At 43.3% G+C, this 18,345-nt stretch overlaps 2 protein-coding genes across 8 annotated transcripts in view; one reads left to right on the top strand and one right to left on the bottom strand.

Moving 5' to 3' along the window:
* LOC126983221 (probable serine hydrolase) overlaps nucleotides 1–1,118 on the bottom strand; it is a 16,465-nt gene extending 15,347 nt beyond the window's left edge. The window contains exon 1 of one of the 2 annotated variants that reach the window (XM_050835850.1): nucleotides 963–1,118. In XM_050835850.1, coding sequence (XP_050691807.1) covers nucleotides 963–982 — 20 coding nt within the window. In that variant the 5' untranslated portion in view covers nucleotides 983–1,118. The remainder of the gene's footprint in view (nucleotides 1–962) is intronic. The other variant, XM_050835851.1, reaches the window with a different exon arrangement.
* On the top strand, nucleotides 183–18,345 carry LOC126983220 (uncharacterized). 6 transcript variants are annotated; one of them, XM_050835845.1, is made up of 8 exons: nucleotides 2,761–3,447; nucleotides 3,760–4,102; nucleotides 7,475–7,613; nucleotides 7,695–7,885; nucleotides 10,000–10,116; nucleotides 13,964–15,091; nucleotides 17,008–17,187; nucleotides 18,004–18,345. In XM_050835845.1, exons 3-8 carry the CDS (start codon nucleotides 7,480–7,482, stop codon nucleotides 18,216–18,218), a joined length of 1,965 nt encoding a protein of 654 aa, XP_050691802.1. In that variant the 5' UTR covers nucleotides 2,761–3,447; nucleotides 3,760–4,102; nucleotides 7,475–7,479; the 3' UTR covers nucleotides 18,219–18,345. The 6 variants fall into 6 exon arrangements, with proteins under 6 accessions (XP_050691806.1, XP_050691804.1, XP_050691801.1 ...); XM_050835849.1 differs by lacking the exons at nucleotides 2,761–3,447; nucleotides 3,760–4,102 and adding an exon at nucleotides 183–860; XM_050835847.1 differs by lacking the exons at nucleotides 2,761–3,447; nucleotides 3,760–4,102 and adding an exon at nucleotides 183–874.

The following is an 18,345-nucleotide window of genomic DNA, read 5'->3' as shown; positions in this document are numbered from 1 at the left end:
TATTTTGCGGCTGCGGCGGCAACACCGCCGCCAGAAGAGTCTACACTTTCGTGAATATTATCCCCTAGTTTCAACAATAAATAATCCTTGAATTGGATTTTGAAAGTGTTTCCATGATTGTTGAACATTTGTAGAAAAGATATATGAAGAGCTAGTAATGTTTCATAAGGTAGGTAATGAAATACTGGCACGGTACTAAAGCGAATCTTTACCGCTAATGGTAATAACTAATGTTAAGGCCAATCAGACATATACACAGACAGTTACACAGATGGCAGGAAAAGGTGAGAACTGAACTAACAGGTATGAAAATAACCATGACTGAGAATGTTAGCCGCTTGACTGCGAATTTCCTACAAGAAGACATCACCAAGCTACAGGAATGGAACAAAAAGTGGCTGCTATAATTCAATTAAGAAAAATGTAGTCATGCACCTTGGGAGGAGAAATCCAGCATACCAATACCACATTTCCACTATTCACCACAGAGGCAGAGAAAGACCTGGGAGTATATGTTAAGAGGCTACCAGTGAAAGCAGAGGGGTTAAGAAGCAAAGGGCAAGGACAGGCAGAGAAATTTTAAATACACCAGCAAACTCACAAGCATGGACAGTGGACATAAACGATAAGAAAAAAAAAAACTCACAAGACAATGACAGGAGAAAAAAATAAAAGCCAGCAACTCGACAGACATAGCCGGATATGATAAGACGAGGCGAAAACAGGAAATAATGATAAGGTCCGTGTAATCTTTAAACAACAGTTAGCAGACATAAGTTCTGACACAAAGGAGTTCCAAGGGACCGGCATATGTACGTACAGCCCAATATTATACTCTCCTTGGCATAAACAGTGGACAGGTACGGCAGGACAGGTGAGAAGGAGAACATGCACCAAGAGCTGACAGGTAAAGTGCTTTGATCAAGGTGGTAGAGAGCAAAGTGCATGGCCTCGGTGCTGACCTGCTGGCTGAGGTGTTCATGGTTGCGGTGGTGGTGGCTGGGTTACCTGTGGAGGTCCTCTTCTTCTTCAGTGTTTTAAGGGACTGGTTAGTGTGGTTAGTGGTTAGGCCATGGGATCTTCATCTTGATCTTACGGCAGTGAGGTAGTAGTAGTAGGAGTAGTCGGTCGGGAGTTTTGTCTTTGTAACGGCACTCGAGTTCCTTTATAGAAAGTCTCGACACAGAAAGACTCACTACAGAGGAAGAAGAAGACATAATTCGAGAACTATTATTTAAAGAAGAGCTGATCGAAGAAACCAAGCCAGTGATATATGAAATGTGGAGAAAGAGAGAACAACAAAGAAAAATTCTAGACACGAACAACTGAAGAGCTAAAAACTGACCAGTGAAGATCATCAGGGAAGCGCCGATACAAAGGCCAAGCTTCCCGAACGACACCTCACCTGACCTGACCTGACCTAGGCGGCCCTGTGTGTAAGGCCGCCGGGCGCCATTTTTGCCCCTTCGAGCACCGCGCCGACATTGAACTGAGGTATTAAAAACATAATTTTACCTATTTTGGAAGCGGATTCGGCTGCTTTCCAATGTAACAATGCCTTGCTGACTAGCCTTCGGTTGTTGCAACATGCCACAGAGGGGATACAAAGTGTATAATTTAACTGCAAGGCCGCTGAGAAGACAGCGGTGTGCTAACAGTCAATCGTCTTGGGAGGAAACCATCGGTACGTTATGACACACACACACTGCCATTGTGTGTGTCTTGCTGTCATAACCGCCCTCCCTTTGTACTGTCTATGGAAAATTGGAAATCATTGTGAGAGAGGCACAGCTACAAGGACTGAAACAATCGTTCACCTCAGGTCCAGACATGATGAGGGAAGCTGTGGCCCTTATGGCCAAAATTATTGGATGTGATCTCTCTCACAGGGCTCCAGCTGTTATGACAGACTCACAATGGATATTTCACAGTCTCATCAAGGCCACAGTCTAATAGATTGGACGTGTTACAAAAGTTTAATGAACAGAAGATAGCTTTTTCAGTGGGCCATACGTACCTGTCTTGGTAAAACTCTAGAATCACACCCAACTCACTAAAAGTTAACACATTATTTGTTTAGATTGTATTTGCTAATCATCACTCTGGTAACCGTTTCCATTATTATTACTCGTTTGAGATTTTGAAATGCGGGGAAATATTACTATTTCAGTGGTGATAGGTTAGGTTACTATTTGCTCATGTGAAGGATCTTCAGCTAGAAACTCCACTCGGTTAGGATATAAGGTATTATTCTAGTGTTTGCCCATACTCACCCCTCGCAACCAAAATTGGCTAGGGTACCAATGTCATTATAATATGTTGAAGACATTTTCCTACAGTATTCTCTAAACCTAGCTATTTTGACCCTCAAGCAAAATTAAACACGTTTACATGGCCTTAGTATTTTACTCTATTATTTTTTTTAATCAACAATAAGTATTTAAATTAAATTAAATGTTATTGAATTATAATCATTGATGACTTATCTTCACAATACCTTGGAATCGCACAGAACATTTATTGCAGCAATAGTGTGTGTGTGTGTGTGTGTGTGTGTGTGTGTGTGTGTGTGTGTGTTAACACAATATAGCAGCCCGGCGAGTAATGGAATCAGGGCCCCTCCACCCCCAGATAATTAGTTTACACTAATTTTCTCTCCATATGCTAAAGTTTACTGCAAGCAGGTAACGGAAAGGAAGCAAAGTGCCATAACATTGATGGAGCTTGGGTAGTGTGTTAGCCACGTGGCCCATGACAAGTATATATCAAGGCTCATGACGTTCAGGAGGCAGCGTCCCTCCCTGCAGGCAAGGGTGAAGGGATATGTAGGTAAATAGAAAGACTTCCCAAACTGCTGCCGATAATGTTTTACAGCGATAAGTAATGTTAAATCCATCCATCACAGCAGCAACACTCAAAGAGAAGCAACAGACTTGTTTGAAGTCTCTCAGTAGGTACCCTCTGAGCGCTGCCGCGGCCGCCTCTCAAGGTTGTCAGCAGCCCACTGTGACTCGCCTATAGTTATCATAGGCTACGTGGGTTACTGAGTGCCTATACTGAGACAGTGGCTGATCGTAAGGCTAATAATAATCTCCTGTCACCTTACGGCACGTTCCAACGGCTGGTGACCAAATTATGGTAAAGTATAAGGGCGTAATGGTGGGATGGCGATACCTGTTGATGTAGACACATACCGTCTCTTATTTATTTTCCCAGAGCTCGCTGGCTGCTGGCTCCCTGCTGGCTGTTAGGGGAAGGTGTGCAGATCTGACACAAGTGTGCTCAGTATCATTGGACGACCCGAATGCCTATGAAACAGAAATACAAAGGAGAGCATGTGCTAGCGTTTGAAAAGCGCGGCGAAAACAGGGCCAATAATGGCGTCCAAATCTTAGGTTGTCGGGACTCTCTCTATCAAAGGACTCTTCTTCTTCTTCTTCTGCCGTTGTGCTTCGATGGAGTGCAAAGAGATGAATGTGATGAATGTGTGAGATTAAACGTGTGGAGGTTGGGAGGACGGGGGGGGTGGATGGAGTGGAGGGAGGATGCAAGGGCTGCTGGGGGAGAGTGGAGAGACGAAGTGAGTGAGAAAGAAAGTGAAAGAGTTCTTGGTGGATGAGTAAGGAAAGATATATGAATGATATCTTGCCCCCGAGAACACTTTTTTTTTTTTTGTTTTCTTTTCACAGGAGCTGCCGATACAAAGGCCTGGCTGGGGAGAAATCCCGAGCCACCTGTGACATCAAGATCAAGATCAAGATCATTCTCGCCCCGCAACGGGTCCTCGAGTGCGTTTGTTTACATTGCACTTTTTACATTAACTTTATCTACATTGTTTAAATATCATACTGAAGAATTGTTTAAATATCATACTCAAGAATTCTGGAACAAGTGTTTAAAGGCAATGAAGAGAAGGCAGCAAAACCAATTCTAAGAAAACCAAGAGGAGGGGCCGCCTGACATGCCTTGCCTTCACGTGGACAGCCTCAGGTGGTGTGTTAAGGCCTGAATTCTTGTGTGAGGTGGTTGATTCGGCGGCCTATAAGCACAGGACGTGGAAAATAAGGAGTGCCAAGCTAGTGGTGAAATATTTGTGCTTCGGGTGAGTCTTCTTCTGGGGTGTTTTAGGGGGCTGGTTAGGCTGTGGGACGGGACGGGACTCTATGTACCGTTAGCTGCTATGTACCATCCCTGGCTGCTATGTACCATCAGTGGCTGCTATGTACCATCCCTGGCTGCTATGGTAAAGATTCGTATTAGGTCCGTGCCAGTATCTCATAATCTACTTTATGAAACTTCAGTATATCTTCATATATCTTTTCTACAAACCTTCAACAGTCATGGAAACGCTTTGAAAATCCAATTCAAGGACTTTTTTTTTACTCTTGAAAATATGGGATAATGTTTACGAAAGCGCGTCGCCTCCTCTGGCCGCAGCCGCAAAATAGCTCGCAGAGGGCTTAGGGTCGGGGAGCCTATTTAAACTACTCCTACCGAACTTTACGACCTACAAATCCAGTGCATTGAAAACCTAAACAAAGCACTTCATGGCTCAGTTGTTACTGTTATCAGGTATTCTCTCTGCTGTTGAAGTAAAAAGTCAGAATCTGCAGGGACTTCGTTGTGACCAGAAATTTCAAGAAATTTTTGCAGCAGCGGAGGAGAAGCTTGCAGAATGCCAACTTGAACCTCTGACACTTCCACGACACCGTAAGTTACCAAAAAAAGATTTGAAAGTGGGACAGCACAAGAGTACAATGCTAAGACTGCCGAGGAGTTTTTAGGACTGAGTTCTATAAAATGGTTGATCAAGCTTTGGTGAATCTGGAAGAGTATTTCACATCACCCGATCTCTTGGAATGCAGGGATATGACTACGATGCTGTTCAATGGATCTTACAATTTTCACATAGTCGCAAAAGTCTCCTGAACCCCATGAGTCTCTCAAGGAAGAGCTTAGCTTCTTTCATAAGCAGTATAGAGGATCGTCATCGGAAGATTATCGGAACATCTTGAGAGGCATGGTACCGGAGGTTTGTCGGATGTTCCCCCAAGTGGAAAAGCTGATCAACTCTTAAAGTTTACTCATCAAGCTCCTGTGAAGCTGAGCGATCCATTAGTGCTCTTAGGCGCTTGAAAACCAGGCTGCATAGTAAAATGTCTCAGAAACGCCTAAATGACATCATAATCTGTCATGTGCACCGAGACAGACTCACATCACAGAAGCCACAAAGTATTGGTGAAGAGTTCTTATGCAAATCAACAGATATTTGCAATAAGGTGTTTGAACAATTTAAACATGCCTTTTAAGCATGGTTATATTAATGGAAATGTCCCGTGCAAATATATGTTATTCTTATCAATTGATATATCTTGAATATTGAATAAATGACTGAATAACATGGGACAAGATATTGTATGACTTTTCATTAATAGAATTATAATGGCAGTTTGCCTGTACCTGGATTATTGAAAATTTGTATTTCATTCTCTGGTAGACCTAATGATTAAAATCAGTGACCCATGATTATCTTAACTGCAGTATCCATGTAATTAACATACACAATTATTTCAATTATACAATACTACTACTAATGTTAGCACAGGCAGAAAAACAGAGTATAAGAGATGTTGTTAAATTTCAAGTAGCACAAGTAGACTATATTATGTCTTAACATACACAGCATGTGGCCTCAAAATGTTTCGGAAAATTGCTTCGCTTGCTACACTCGCCCCCTCCCTCCTGTCCCCCACATTATTTTAAAGGAATTGACGCCCATGGTTTAGGGCACGGTGTGGTGGTAATTACAACATTTCTAGCACGTACAACGGGGTTTTGACAAGCGGACAGGCGTGTTTATGTCCCAAGGGGTGTATTTTTCCACGCGGGCTCTTCCCTTTCCTCACCCTGGAGCTCGCAGTCTCATCGCCCATCAACTTGGAAGAAATCGTGAGGCCGGAAAAATACACCCCTTGTGACAAACACGCCTGTCCGCTTGTCAAAACCCCGTCGTACGTGCTTGAAATGTAATTACCACCACACCGTGCCCTAAACGCGCGCCCGCTAGGAGCCACTATTCCTAAGATTTACCTCGTTCAGTATTGGAGGGTTATGGTTTTGCTTACCTTAGTGATGGTAAAGAGGCTAGGGCAACGTTGCCATATTGTCATACGTTGCCTTATATGTTTGCCGATTTCCAACCCCAAAACTGCCTCCTCGACCCCAATACTTCCTTCGTACATGGTTATCGTTAAAATGGTTAATTATATGAGTTTCTTGGCAACAGTTATGGGCCACAAACGGTAAATACGATCCTCCGAGTACGATAATCTGGCATCGGTGGGCTAGGGAGCTAAGTAACTCATAGGGGTGCCTCTTCTCAGTGAATCTGTTTCCAGTTTGTCATACCTATTTTTGAAGGTGTTCATGCTGGGGCTCTCTACAACACTGAGGGGGAGATTGTTCCATATGGTTATGTTCTTATGTTCCGTTTTGAACCAGTACTGAACGCCATTTGTTTGTATTTGGCTGTCTGAATGGTCAAGCAGATAAAATTCAGTAACTTAAAATTGTAGTGAGGGCATTTTTGAGTCAGCCACATAACCAGTCTGTAAAATCATGTATTTATCAAGTTGTCCTAAAATACTTATAAGGTTCGTCACGTAACGTCCCTCCTCCCATCCTGCCTCCACCACCAGCGGGCAGCGGCTGTCAGTCAGGGCAAGTTGCCACCCATTTCTTAAAACATGGATTCGTTCTGTATTGCAGATTGATATGGAGCGTGCCATATTTTCTCTGAGCTCAAGGTGGCAACCCTAACTTGAATCTTAGCAGATAGAGATTGTTCAGGGTAGATAACCAGATCACACAGCAACACTAAAAGTTCAATAGACTAAGTGCTAGTCAATAACAAGTTCCTACACCTGTTTTCTCAGAAGTACATTGATGAAGACAAGGATATATATGTTCTGTCAGACCACAACACAGTACATATAAGTATTTTTAAGGTGAACAATAAGCCACCAACATTCCAAGGGAAAAAAAAAAAGCAAAAATCAATTCTAAGCACCAAAGATGAGTACTGTAAAGATATATTGCTGTTTTTTTTTAAACAAAATTAACACAATCAGCCAATGTTATTGACTTGGCAGCCAATTGTTGCCAACTACTGGAGGATGCAGCAACTAGTTACAAGCAAAAGATATCTAAATTTGGAAATTTAAACCCTCATACATTGGAAAAGATGTGCTTTGTTAATGACAACAGCAGGTATCCTCATGTGTCCTACATGGACCTTGTAGATTACTTAGTTTATTTATTGTAGATCAGATTAAGATTGCTTTTATTACTGCACTGATATCTCTTTTCTTATATAACCAACTGCTCTTCTGTTCTCGTATATGTATTCAATTAACCTTCAAACCTCCTTTGCATCCATAGGCAAGAGTGTTAATAATAGTAATAATGTTTTCAGAGGCCATGGACGACATAGAGGGTGGATTGCTAGAGGCGAGGGAGTGCTTCAGGGAGGGGAGGTACGAGCATGCCAAGACGCTGTACACCTCTGCCCTGGACACCCTGCATACCCTGCCATTGCCCCAGAACGACGGAGAGTGAGTAGTGGCGGGTCATGTTTGGGTAAATTCTTATTGGACTGTCCTACAAATCCACAACATTACTCTTTTCTTTTCTAGGAAGTTGGCAGCCATGATTTACAATGAGCGAGGTTTGTGCCAATACAAGATGGTGTGTTTTGATGAGGCCGTTGAGGACTACACCAACGCTGTGAGGCTGAACCCTTCCCTGGCCGCTGCATACTACAGCAGGGCCACCATAAACTACAGGCTGCTTGCAGGGTACCTCCATGGCAGCAGCGAAAGGGAAGGTGGGTACTGGCGGGCAGAAAAAGCTGTTTGTTCTCCTTTGTTACAAGTATACACCATAGGATGTAAGGAGACTACAAGAGGCCAGTTGTCCTCACCAGCATAATGCATGGCCTCTCCTCAGCACATTTTGTACTCTAAGCCTCACTGAGTCCTGCTGCATCCCATTTGGTATTTGATGGCCACTCCATGACTACTAACAAATCAGATTCCATTCTCAAAATCTGTTTAATGTTAGTGCAAAGATTCATTGACCGATGGCGGCCTTTGCAGTCCCTACAATAAACATGACCGCCCCGGTGTAACTAGGCATTCCTTTACTCCTTGGTACTAGGGGTAGTTGGTTGAAATATCTGGTAGTTTTGGGGAGGGAGACAACCAGTACCCCACACAGCTGACATGGCATTGGGGGGGCAGGGGAGGGGGCATTCTTTGTCAGACTACCATCAAAAGGCCTTTGTAGTATGGTCCACATCTGTCATGGCCCGACTGGATCATTGCAACACGTAAGGCTTTGCACAGCATATAAAGGAGTGAGAGTGATGATATTGTGTAATAGTAGTAAAAGTAATAACAGTGGTAACAGTGATAGTGGTACATAACAGTGGCCTGTAATAGACCCCTTAGATGTGGAGGTACCAGAAGAAGAAAAGCGTTGGAGATTTTCCAACCGTTGTATTAATATTTTTAACAGTTGTGTGGCTAGTTTGGCTTTTTTATTCCATTTCTGGGATGGAATTAGTCAGAAGTGTAGAATTTTCACAATTAAAAATAAAAACAAAACCAACCAATCACACCTTGAAAAACAGGTTAAAAAGTCAAATCAGTATTGTTGATGAAGACCAACACAACACATAAAAAAAAAATAAAGGCGATAGCATATGCCCCTTAAAAAATCAAACTAACCATGCCTTGAAAAACAGGTCAAAAAGACAAATCAGTGTTGTTGATGAAGACCAACACAACACATAAAAAAATAAAGGCGATAGCATATGCCCCTTAAAAAATCAAACAACTAACCATGCCTTGAAAAACAGGTTAAAAAGACAAATCAGTGTTGTTGATGAAGACCAACACAACACAAAAAAAAATAAAGGTGAAAGCATATACCCCTTAAAAAATCAAACAACTAACCATGCCTTGAAAAACAGGTTAAAAAGACAAATCAGTGTTGTTGATGAAGACCAACACAACACATAAAAAAATAAAGGTGATAGCATATGCCCCTTAAAAAATCAAACAACTAACCATGCCTTGAAAAACAGGTTAAAAAGACAAATCAGTGTTGTTGATGAAGACCAACACAACACATAAAAAAATAAAGGTGATAGCATATGCCCCTTAAAAAATCAAACTAACCATGCCTTGAAAAACAGGTTAAAAAGACAAATCAGTATTGTTGATGAAGACCAACACAACATATAAAAAAAGCAGGTGATAGCATATGCCCCTTAAAAAATCAAACAACTAACCATGCCTTGAAAAACAGGTTAAAAAGACAAATCCGTATTGTTGATGAAAACTAACACAACACATAAAAAAAGCAGGTGATAGCATATGCCCCTTAAAAAATCAAACAACTAACCATGCCTTGAAAAACAGGTTAAAAGGACAAATCAGTGTTGTTGACGAAGACCAACACAACACATAAAAAAAGCAGGTGATAGCATATGCCCCTTAAAAAATCAAACAACTAACCATGCCTTGAAAAACAGGTTAAAAAGACAAATCAGTATTGTTGATGAAAACTAACACAACATATAAAAAAAGCAGGCGATAGCATATGCTCCTCAAGGCTATTCCTGATGACTTCGGCAATGTAATTAGAAATCAAATTATAAAAAAATCACTAATGGGAATTAAAAAGTCAAACTCCTCAGAATACTTCAGCTCTCCCTGGCCTCTCTTGTGACGGGTTAGGAATCTCTTACATCGTGACGTCATGCACAAGTACGATATTCAAAATGTGCCTGAGGCTATATTATTTATCTTTGAATAAAATCATTTGAGCTATGGAAAGTGATTTATCATGCAATTGTTGGTATATATTTTTCCCTTACCTCTTACATCTATAATGGCAGAGGAAACACACAACTAACCTTCTCGCCTCCGCCAGCTCTCGGCCGGAAAGCTGTGGATGACTTCAAGACAGCTGTCACGCTCGACCCAAGTAACATTGACTTCCGGGAGGGTCTGAGGAGCTGTCTGGATGAGGTACAAGGAGGACTAGGAGGTCAGTCAAATAATTCTGTGTATTTTATCAATTTTCTTAGCAGACTGTCAATAATTTCTCCATTTTCCAAACTCGAGAAGACCAGTCCGTATTTATGCATGCCAAACGGTGTATATACTGTAGATTTCTTTGCTTTGCTTCTCTCTGATCCACTTAACGTTGTAGGTTTAGCGCTTGCTCATTAGTATAGTGTCAAAACTGCATAGTATTAACATGACTCATGCTTAATGCCATCCCCCTAGGCCTCCTGTATGGCCTTGCATCTCTGAAGGGAGTGACAGAAGCCAGTTAATGGAGGGAACAGCATGAGGTTAAATATAATCTTAACTCTGCTTGATATTTGGTCTTTGTATGTGACGGTTCATTCGTTTATATCCCTTTGCTTCTGTATCTCTGGTTTCACATTGGATCTTGTATGTGACAGTTTATCCATTTATCTTTTTATCTTTTCTATTTTTTCTATTTTTCTATTTTCTATTTTTTCTATTTTTCTATTTTCTATTTTTTCTATTTTTCTATTTTCTATGTTTCTATTTTCCTTCTATTTTTCCTTCTATTTTTCTTCTCATCTTCTTTTCGTTTGACATCCTTATTTTAACAACCCGAGAACATTAGCAGACTCTTTTCAGGGCTTTCACGAGTCGTGGCTGTGGTACAGTGGACCCTTAAAAGGGCTCGCCATAAAACACCTAATTCGAGCTAATTGTAGGCGGTGGTGGCATAGCGCAACCCACCATGATGCCCTAGGTCATTGTGGTGGGTGAGTGATCTTGAGGTGGGCTTATTTGTCATTGGTGGTGCTGTAAGGTCATGGCATATTGAATTAGCTATCCATACAGTAATCACTTGTCAAATTCTCTATAGTAGACAACAAGAGACTCTCGGCTAGATGCCACGCGTCACGAGACTGTTTATTTTGTAACAAATACTATCTAAAAAGGATGCAGTTTGAGTAAAGTATTTATTTTTAACGGCTTTATGGTTATGAGAGGAGTACTCTGATATACGTTCCATGTCCTTTTTTTAGTCTCAAAATGCAGTGTAATTTTGTCGTTTCTCGGCCACTTCTCGGCTTTCCCATAGCTGAAGCCCACGGGTTAAGGGGTTGGACAAGCTTTGCGTCTCTCCCATTCTTGGCAATCCTGTTCATCCTGTTCATGGCTTCCTCCAAACACCGTCTTCTTCAGTCTTCCATTTATAGCTATGATTTCATATACACTCTTCATGACAGCTTTTGGGGGATCATATTCCTCCTCTAAGGTATCAGACACACTTATACATCACTCATATACATCCTCCCACACATCCGTACACCTACAGGCTACACTTGTTTATAGTTTACCACATGCAACCTTTACTTCTGACCAACCTAATGAGAAGCAATGAAAGGATAGATAGTTGTTTTCTCTAAACTCCTGCACATTATTTACCGCTTGTTTTGCAACCATACATCTTTCTGCGGCCTGTATGCGAATCTAACGCCACACATTTCTCTCCAGCAAAAGAAAACAGTCGGGGCTCCACCAAGAATGGAAATTAATGCAAGGTTTGTACTGCTTGGGGAGACTCTACTAACACGCCTGCCACTAATATGCTGTACTCTTGGGGCCTCTTTCACAGTCTCTTTGTTTTGATCGTTACCAATGGCGGCGATCGACACTATAGTTTTCCATGTGAAACTGGCCTATGGGGCAGTGGCGGCTACAGAGGAAGCGAGAGGTGTTGAGAGTGTGTGCCAAGGTGCAGGGCTAGGCTAACCCCGCAGCCGCCACTACCCCATCGGCCAGTTTGACGTGGAAATAACATAGCGGCGATCGCCTCCATTGATAGCGATCAAAACAAACAAAATGACTGAGAAAGCGGCCCTTGGTCTGTGTGTACATTGATGCAAGGTGTGGCGAAGCACTTTAATGGCCCTGTTGCCACATGTCCTGCTTCTGTTTGTCGCTAACGTTGCATCACTCATTGCCGTTTAGGTTTAGCCCTCAAAGTTGAGTAATTGACACAGTAAGCTTATATAATGGGTAGGTAAAAGGAGACCAAAAAAGCCATAAGTTAACCTTTAACCCGGTAGCAGCGACGGGCCAAATTTGTGGCTTTACCGTGTAGCAGTGACGAGCCAAATTTGTGCCATGATTTAAACCCCCCAAAATAGATGATGTATAAACTGATCACAAATGCTTTGATATATATTATGAAATGGTTTGCGTGAGTGATGATTTTTTCTCATTTTTCTCTCTTAGAGGGACCATTAAGAAACATGATCCCCGCTGTTACCGGGTTAATATTGCAACTAAAAATTTCCACTTAAGCAACAGCAGCAGTCCCAAATTGATAAATCCCAATGAAATAACACCTCAGTTTAGTGCAAATTCCATTAATGTGAATTTCTTTGGTGCCTGTCTCACATTATAAATAGAGGGTCTACTGTTGGTTAGCATAGATAGCAAGAGAATTTGTCTTTGGAGAGCATGTGAAGCGTTCTCTGGTGTTGGCTGTGATACAAAGAGGCAACAGGCTGTGAGTACATGGAGGGGGTCTGCAGTGTGCTTGCCGCAGCCCTCCCTCCCCGTACCCATACATCACGGGCAGCGCCTTGTGTGCCCGCCATTTGATTAGAAAGAATAATGAAAAGGAAGAGATCTAATGAAAGGAACTGTAAGGAAAATGAGGAATTTGCTCTGTTTAAGTATGAATAACTGATGTGCAGAATGAAGTATGTACAGACATTAATGATCAGAGTTTTGGAACACTGAAAGGAAGTACAGGAGAAGGAATGCCAACCAAGACCATCCTTGCCACATCACTGGATACTTTTCTTATATATAATGTTAGGATTGCTTCTTCCATGACACCTCCACTTAAATATATCTTCTTCTTCTTCTTCTTCTTCTTCTTCTTCTTCTTTTTTTTTTCTTTTTTTTTTTCTTTTTTTTTTAAATATATATGATAACACCATCCACTTTATAATGACAGTTTGTTTTATTTCACATCTTCCGTTTCTGAGACGGCTTCACAACTCGTGCTTTTATGGGACACATTCATGACCTAATCACTCATATGCCTTGGCAAGTTGTCCTCCTAAACTTATAACTCCTATGTTTATTATAATCTATTTGTTTACTTTTTTATTAATAGATTAATTCATGTTATAAACTGAATTTTTATTTACCTAGTTGTTCAGCAGGGTCTCCATTTTGGCGATTAAGAAAATGGTACTACAAAGAGTGTCCCCAAAGTTAGGTGCTGAAATTGAGACCCTGCTGTTTGTACATTTATATATTTGGTGTCTGCACATGACAGACTCTTGAGACAGTTGTATTCAGCCACTCACTGAGTCCCACAAAGCCTCCCCTTGATACTCCTGTTGGGGACACTTGCTTCCTTGCTTCCCCAGCTCTGCTTGGTCCTGCCAAGGTGTTCTGTATCACTGTTGTGGTGCTTGGGGAGGGACAACTCTTCCAGGCAGCCTGCATGGAGTATTTCCTTACTAACACCTGATTTGTCATTCAGATGTCACTTATCGGTAGTGGAACATTTTTACTGTAGTGTAGTTGTTTGGGAAATACCTGTGGCAGCTTTCTCAAAAACTATTAAACAAGATAGTACATAAGTTGTTCAGAATCAGCAGGGTGGCTATCCTCAGCAATTGTCTCTTTAAGTCATTTTCCCTGAGTATGAAGTGCCATCCAGTATGTTGTGTCGACTTGGTTCCCCCACCTCTTTCCTTACTTCTGGTGATGGCAATGTGAATGTCTTGAATAAAGTTCTCTGCCTCAAGTACTACCTAGCAGCAGGCTTTGAAGAGACACGAAGGCTGTCTCACCTCTCACTTCTCCTTTTGTAGATGATAATGTGTGTGTCTTGAATCTTGAGAATGTTCCCCTGGCCACGTTGGTGAAGCTGCTCTTCCTGCTGGACACGGGCGACCAGGGACCCGGCACCACCACCTACAGGAGGGAGGCTCGGCAGGCTAAGGAAATATTTCTCGCCATCCTGAGATCAAAAGAACAAGGCCACCAGCAGATTGTGAGTGTGTTACAGAGTCGTGCCAAGGACCTGCAAGAGTTCCAGAGCTCCCGTTTACCCGTGAATGCAGAAGCTGCCAGTTTGTACTGCGTACGAAAAGAAGAGGAAGATCTGTTGGTTCTAGTGAAATGTTGCGACCACTTGGGTGTTGAGTACCACCGTCTGGAGGACAAGATCAAGCAAGTTCAAGACAAAATGGAGTTAGAGGAGAATGAAAAGGAAGGGAACTTTTTCATAAATGCAGAAAATCTTCTCATGAGTGATATCTGTGACAGCCTGACCCCAGAGCTGGTGTACAAACTGTTCTGTCTGGCGGCGAGCAGAGACGGCTGGAAGTTTTGGGAGGGAGGGGATGCCAGGGTGGTGCAGAAAGAGCAGCTCACTGAGGACGGGGTGAAAGAAGCACTGTTTTTCTTCATCATAAGGCAGATGGAGGAGAGAATGTTGTTGAACCGCATCTACACAGACAAACTGGAAGGTCTCCTAAAAGAACTGTGTGAAGACAACCCCCAGAACGAGGTCTTAAACGCGACCATCCAGAAGCTGAAGAACTACCCCGACGAGTGCCAGCCCCCGGGGTTGTGTCTCATCTTCTGTGTCAAGGAAAGGAGAGAAGGGTCCGACATCGAGATCACCAAGTTAAAGAGCGTCTTCGGGGACCTCTTCAAGTTCACGGTCAAAATTGAAGAGGATCCCAACCAGAGCACCTTAGAGCGCTACCATAAGAAGGAGCTGCTCAAAGCCAAGTACAAATTCTACGATTCTTTGGTCATTTGGTTTGTGTCTCACGGTGATGAAAAGAATCTCCTCCTCCCCGGGGAAGAGAAGTACGACAGAGAGAGCTTCATCGACGATTTCTCCCGCGTCTCCACCTTCAACATGAAACCCAAAATATTCTTCATGGGGACCTGCCGAGGAAACACCCCCATCCCCATCAATAACTTAGGTGAGCCCTGGAAGGTTTTGTCCTGGAGTGTTTGTTGAGACTGTGTGGTGTGAAGACTTTATTTTGTATTCATCTTCCTTTTTTTAGCAGCAAGGGAGTCGGCTAAAGGTCCAAAAACAAAAAAAATTAAAAAATAAGCCTGCTAAATGCTGCTCCAATTGTTTAACTGTGTGCTGTGTGTGTGGACTTCACTGATAGACTGTGTGATGTGTGCGGACTTGTAGCCCACCCAGTTAAACCTTAGTCTGTATATACCTCTAAGTCCCCAGTTAAGCCTCAGTCTGTGTCCCTTTAAGTGCCCAGTTAAGCCTCAGTCTGTGTCCCTTTAAGTGCCCAGTTATGCCACAAGCCTCGTTCACACTCTGCCAACTCTGGGTCACAACAACCCAGCGACTTTTGCATTTGACAAGTCGGCTCCCACGCTCCAAGAATGGGAGGAGATTTTTTTGGGCGTCTTGGTGTCGGCTACCATGATTGCCGACTGCCTGGGACATTCGGCCAACTAGTTGCCAGCATGTCACACTGGCAACGAGTCTCAACGGTCACTTTTTGAAATGGCACCATGTCTACGACAACCACGAAGCTGCCGACTGATTGGCCGACAGTCGCAGACAGTCTTGCAAATTGTCTGTCAACTGGTTGGCCGACAGTTGCCAAGGAGTTGGCTGACAATCTTTGTGATTGTCTTTGCGGCAGCCTTGCCAACTGTCGCCGAATTCTACCCAAAATTTTAAAAGGATATTTTGGCTGTAGACATGTTAATAGCAGTCTTCGTGGGTCCTGGGGTATATAGGCTGTGATGGGCCAAGACTCCGCTGTGTCTACTTCTAGGGTTGCCACTCGTTCCTTAAAATACGGAATCGCTCTGTATTCTAGAGTGAAATGTATCGTTCCGTTTTGAATCAATATGAAACTTCATTTGTTCCATACAGTATTTTGTTATCTGAATGGTCAAGCAGATAAAATTCAGTATCTTAAAATTGTAGTGAGCGGATTTTTTGGTCAATCACAAAACCAGTCCGTAAAATTTGTCAAGGTTCATCCGAAAATACGTGTAAAATACGCGACGTAACGTTCCTCCCCTCTCCCTCTTGCCTCCGCCAGCAGTGTGCAGCGGCTGCCACTCATTGCATGCTCGAAAATTTTTCGGGTTGCCAGCCGTTCCTTTAAATATGGACCCATTCCGTATTGGAGAGTGAGATGTTGCATTCCACATTTTTCTGACCTCAGAGTGGCAACCCTAGTTGTGTCATTCAACACAAGAGAGAGGCAGCAGGAGTGCGTGCGTGCTGTGCGGCTCCCATATTTGTACCAGTGAAATGTAGCCATGCTCAGAAGTTGTTGCTTGTGATTGCAAAATGAAAATATAAATTTCTTGATGGTGGCAGTGTTAGCCAATATTTCTGAGCCGACAGTCATCATGAACGTCCTTCATTGGGCGAAGACTGTCGTCACAACAGTCCCTCATTATTCTTAAGTAGTCAGAACAGACGACTGTGCCGACAGGAAACGGTAAAACTTTAAAAAATGGCCCCGACTGTCTCAAGACAAGCCAAGACTGTTGACGACTGGCCCCGACCTCCCTCAGACCACAACCAGAAATGACGGTTGGTCCAGACCCTTGCTTACTCTCGTTGTGAAAGTTTAGCAAGGAATACTTTTTCGCGCTAACCCCCACGACCCCGCACTCCCTTCCCGACGTCCACTCAGCATTCAGCGACCGTTTATAGACCTCTTTCAAGACATGCCCGACCCTTTCACATCAACACCCAAGACCTCATGTACCCTTGAGTCGTGGGTAGCCGTGACCCAGAGTCGGCACAGTGTGAATGGGGCTTCAGTCTGCATCCCATTAAGTCCCCAAGTTATGCCTCAGTCTGTGCCCATTTAAGTGCCCAGTCTGCCCCTCACAACAGGAGGCAGGAAGGGAGACGTGGATGGGTGCAGCATCTGGCAGGACGGCCTGGGCAGCAACAGAGGGCGGGTCAACGTGTCTCTCAGCAACCAGGACATTAGCAATATATACTACCAGATGGATCGCATTGTATCCTACGCCACGCTGCCCTCCCACACGGCCTTCAGGGTCAAGGATGAAGGTAGGAACTCTCTTGCCTCTATGCCTCCTCCTCCTCCTCCTCCTCCTCCCTTTCTTTGTCTCATGCCTCCGTACCTCCTTCTCCCCATCACCCCCCACCCCAACCACTCTCCAGCAGGTCCAGTGTCTGCAGCTCTCTCTCTCTGGCTTCTTTCTGTGTCTCTTTATCACCCACTCTGTCACTCACATTCTCTCCCTCCCTGTGTCTTTGTCTCACTGTCTCCCTTTCTCCAGCAGGTTCAGTGTCTCCAACTCTATCTCACTCTTTCTCTGGCTTCTTTCTTTGTGTCTTTATCACCCACTCTGTCACTCACATACTCACCCTCCCTGTCTCATTCTATATCACTGTTTCCCCCTCCCTGGCCGGCAGATATAGTGCGCACATTCTCTCTCTCTGGGTTCTTTCTGTGTGTCTTTCTTTATCACCCAATCTGTCTGTCACTCACATTATTGATTTATTATTATAATTATTGAGCAAATTGGAAGAAGTAGACAACGAGGAGTTACTACTAAAAGAAGAAATTACCACCAGGAACACAAAAGAACATAGTAAAAAATTGAGGAAGGGAAGATGCTTGAGAGACATAAAGAAATATAGCTTCCCGAAAAGAAATATAGAGGTTTGGAACAGACTAAGTGAGGATGTAGTATTGGCGAGAAGTGTGCAAAGCTTTAAGGAAAAGTTGGATAAATGTAGATACGGAGACGGGACCACACGAGCGTAAAGCCCAGGCCCTGTAAAACTACAACTAGGTAAATACATATTCGCCCTCCCTGTCTCATTCTCTATCACTGTTGCCCCCTCCCCGGCCGGCAGGTTCAGTGTTTGTGGATACTGTGTGCGCCCAGCTGGAGGAGAGCCAGGACCAGAACATCACACAGGTCCTGGAGGCCGTGTGTCAGGTCATCCACCAAATCGTGTTCTGCATCGAGGAGCGCGAGGACCTGGGCAACACGAAGCAGGCCTGCTTCTACGAGAGCACCTTCCAGAAGACCTACCTGGTGCCGAGGATGAAGGCTGACCTAACCTAACCTAACCTGACCTGACCTGGTGCCAAGAGTGTAGTATAACCTAACCTAACCTAACCTACCTGGTGCCAAGGATGAAGGCTGACCTAACCTAACCTGACCTGACCTGGTGCTAAGAATGTTGTATAAC

The sequence above is a fragment of the Eriocheir sinensis genome, chromosome 53 (genome assembly GCF_024679095.1).
Source record: "Eriocheir sinensis breed Jianghai 21 chromosome 53, ASM2467909v1, whole genome shotgun sequence".
Taxonomy (NCBI): Eukaryota; Metazoa; Arthropoda; class Malacostraca; order Decapoda; family Varunidae; genus Eriocheir; species Eriocheir sinensis.
The sequence above is the reverse complement of the archived record's forward strand: the minus strand, read 5'-3'. Positions and strand labels throughout refer to the sequence as shown.

Bases quoted from the DNA above. Each gene is read 5' to 3' on its own strand.
- LOC126983220 (XM_050835844.1), top strand. The intron at 15,092-17,007 runs GTGAGCCCTGGA...CCCTCACAACAG, and splicing joins CATCCCCATCAATAACTTAG to GAGGCAGGAAGGGAGACGTG. The intron at 17,188-18,003 runs GTAGGAACTCTC...CCCGGCCGGCAG, and splicing joins CTTCAGGGTCAAGGATGAAG to GTTCAGTGTTTGTGGATACT.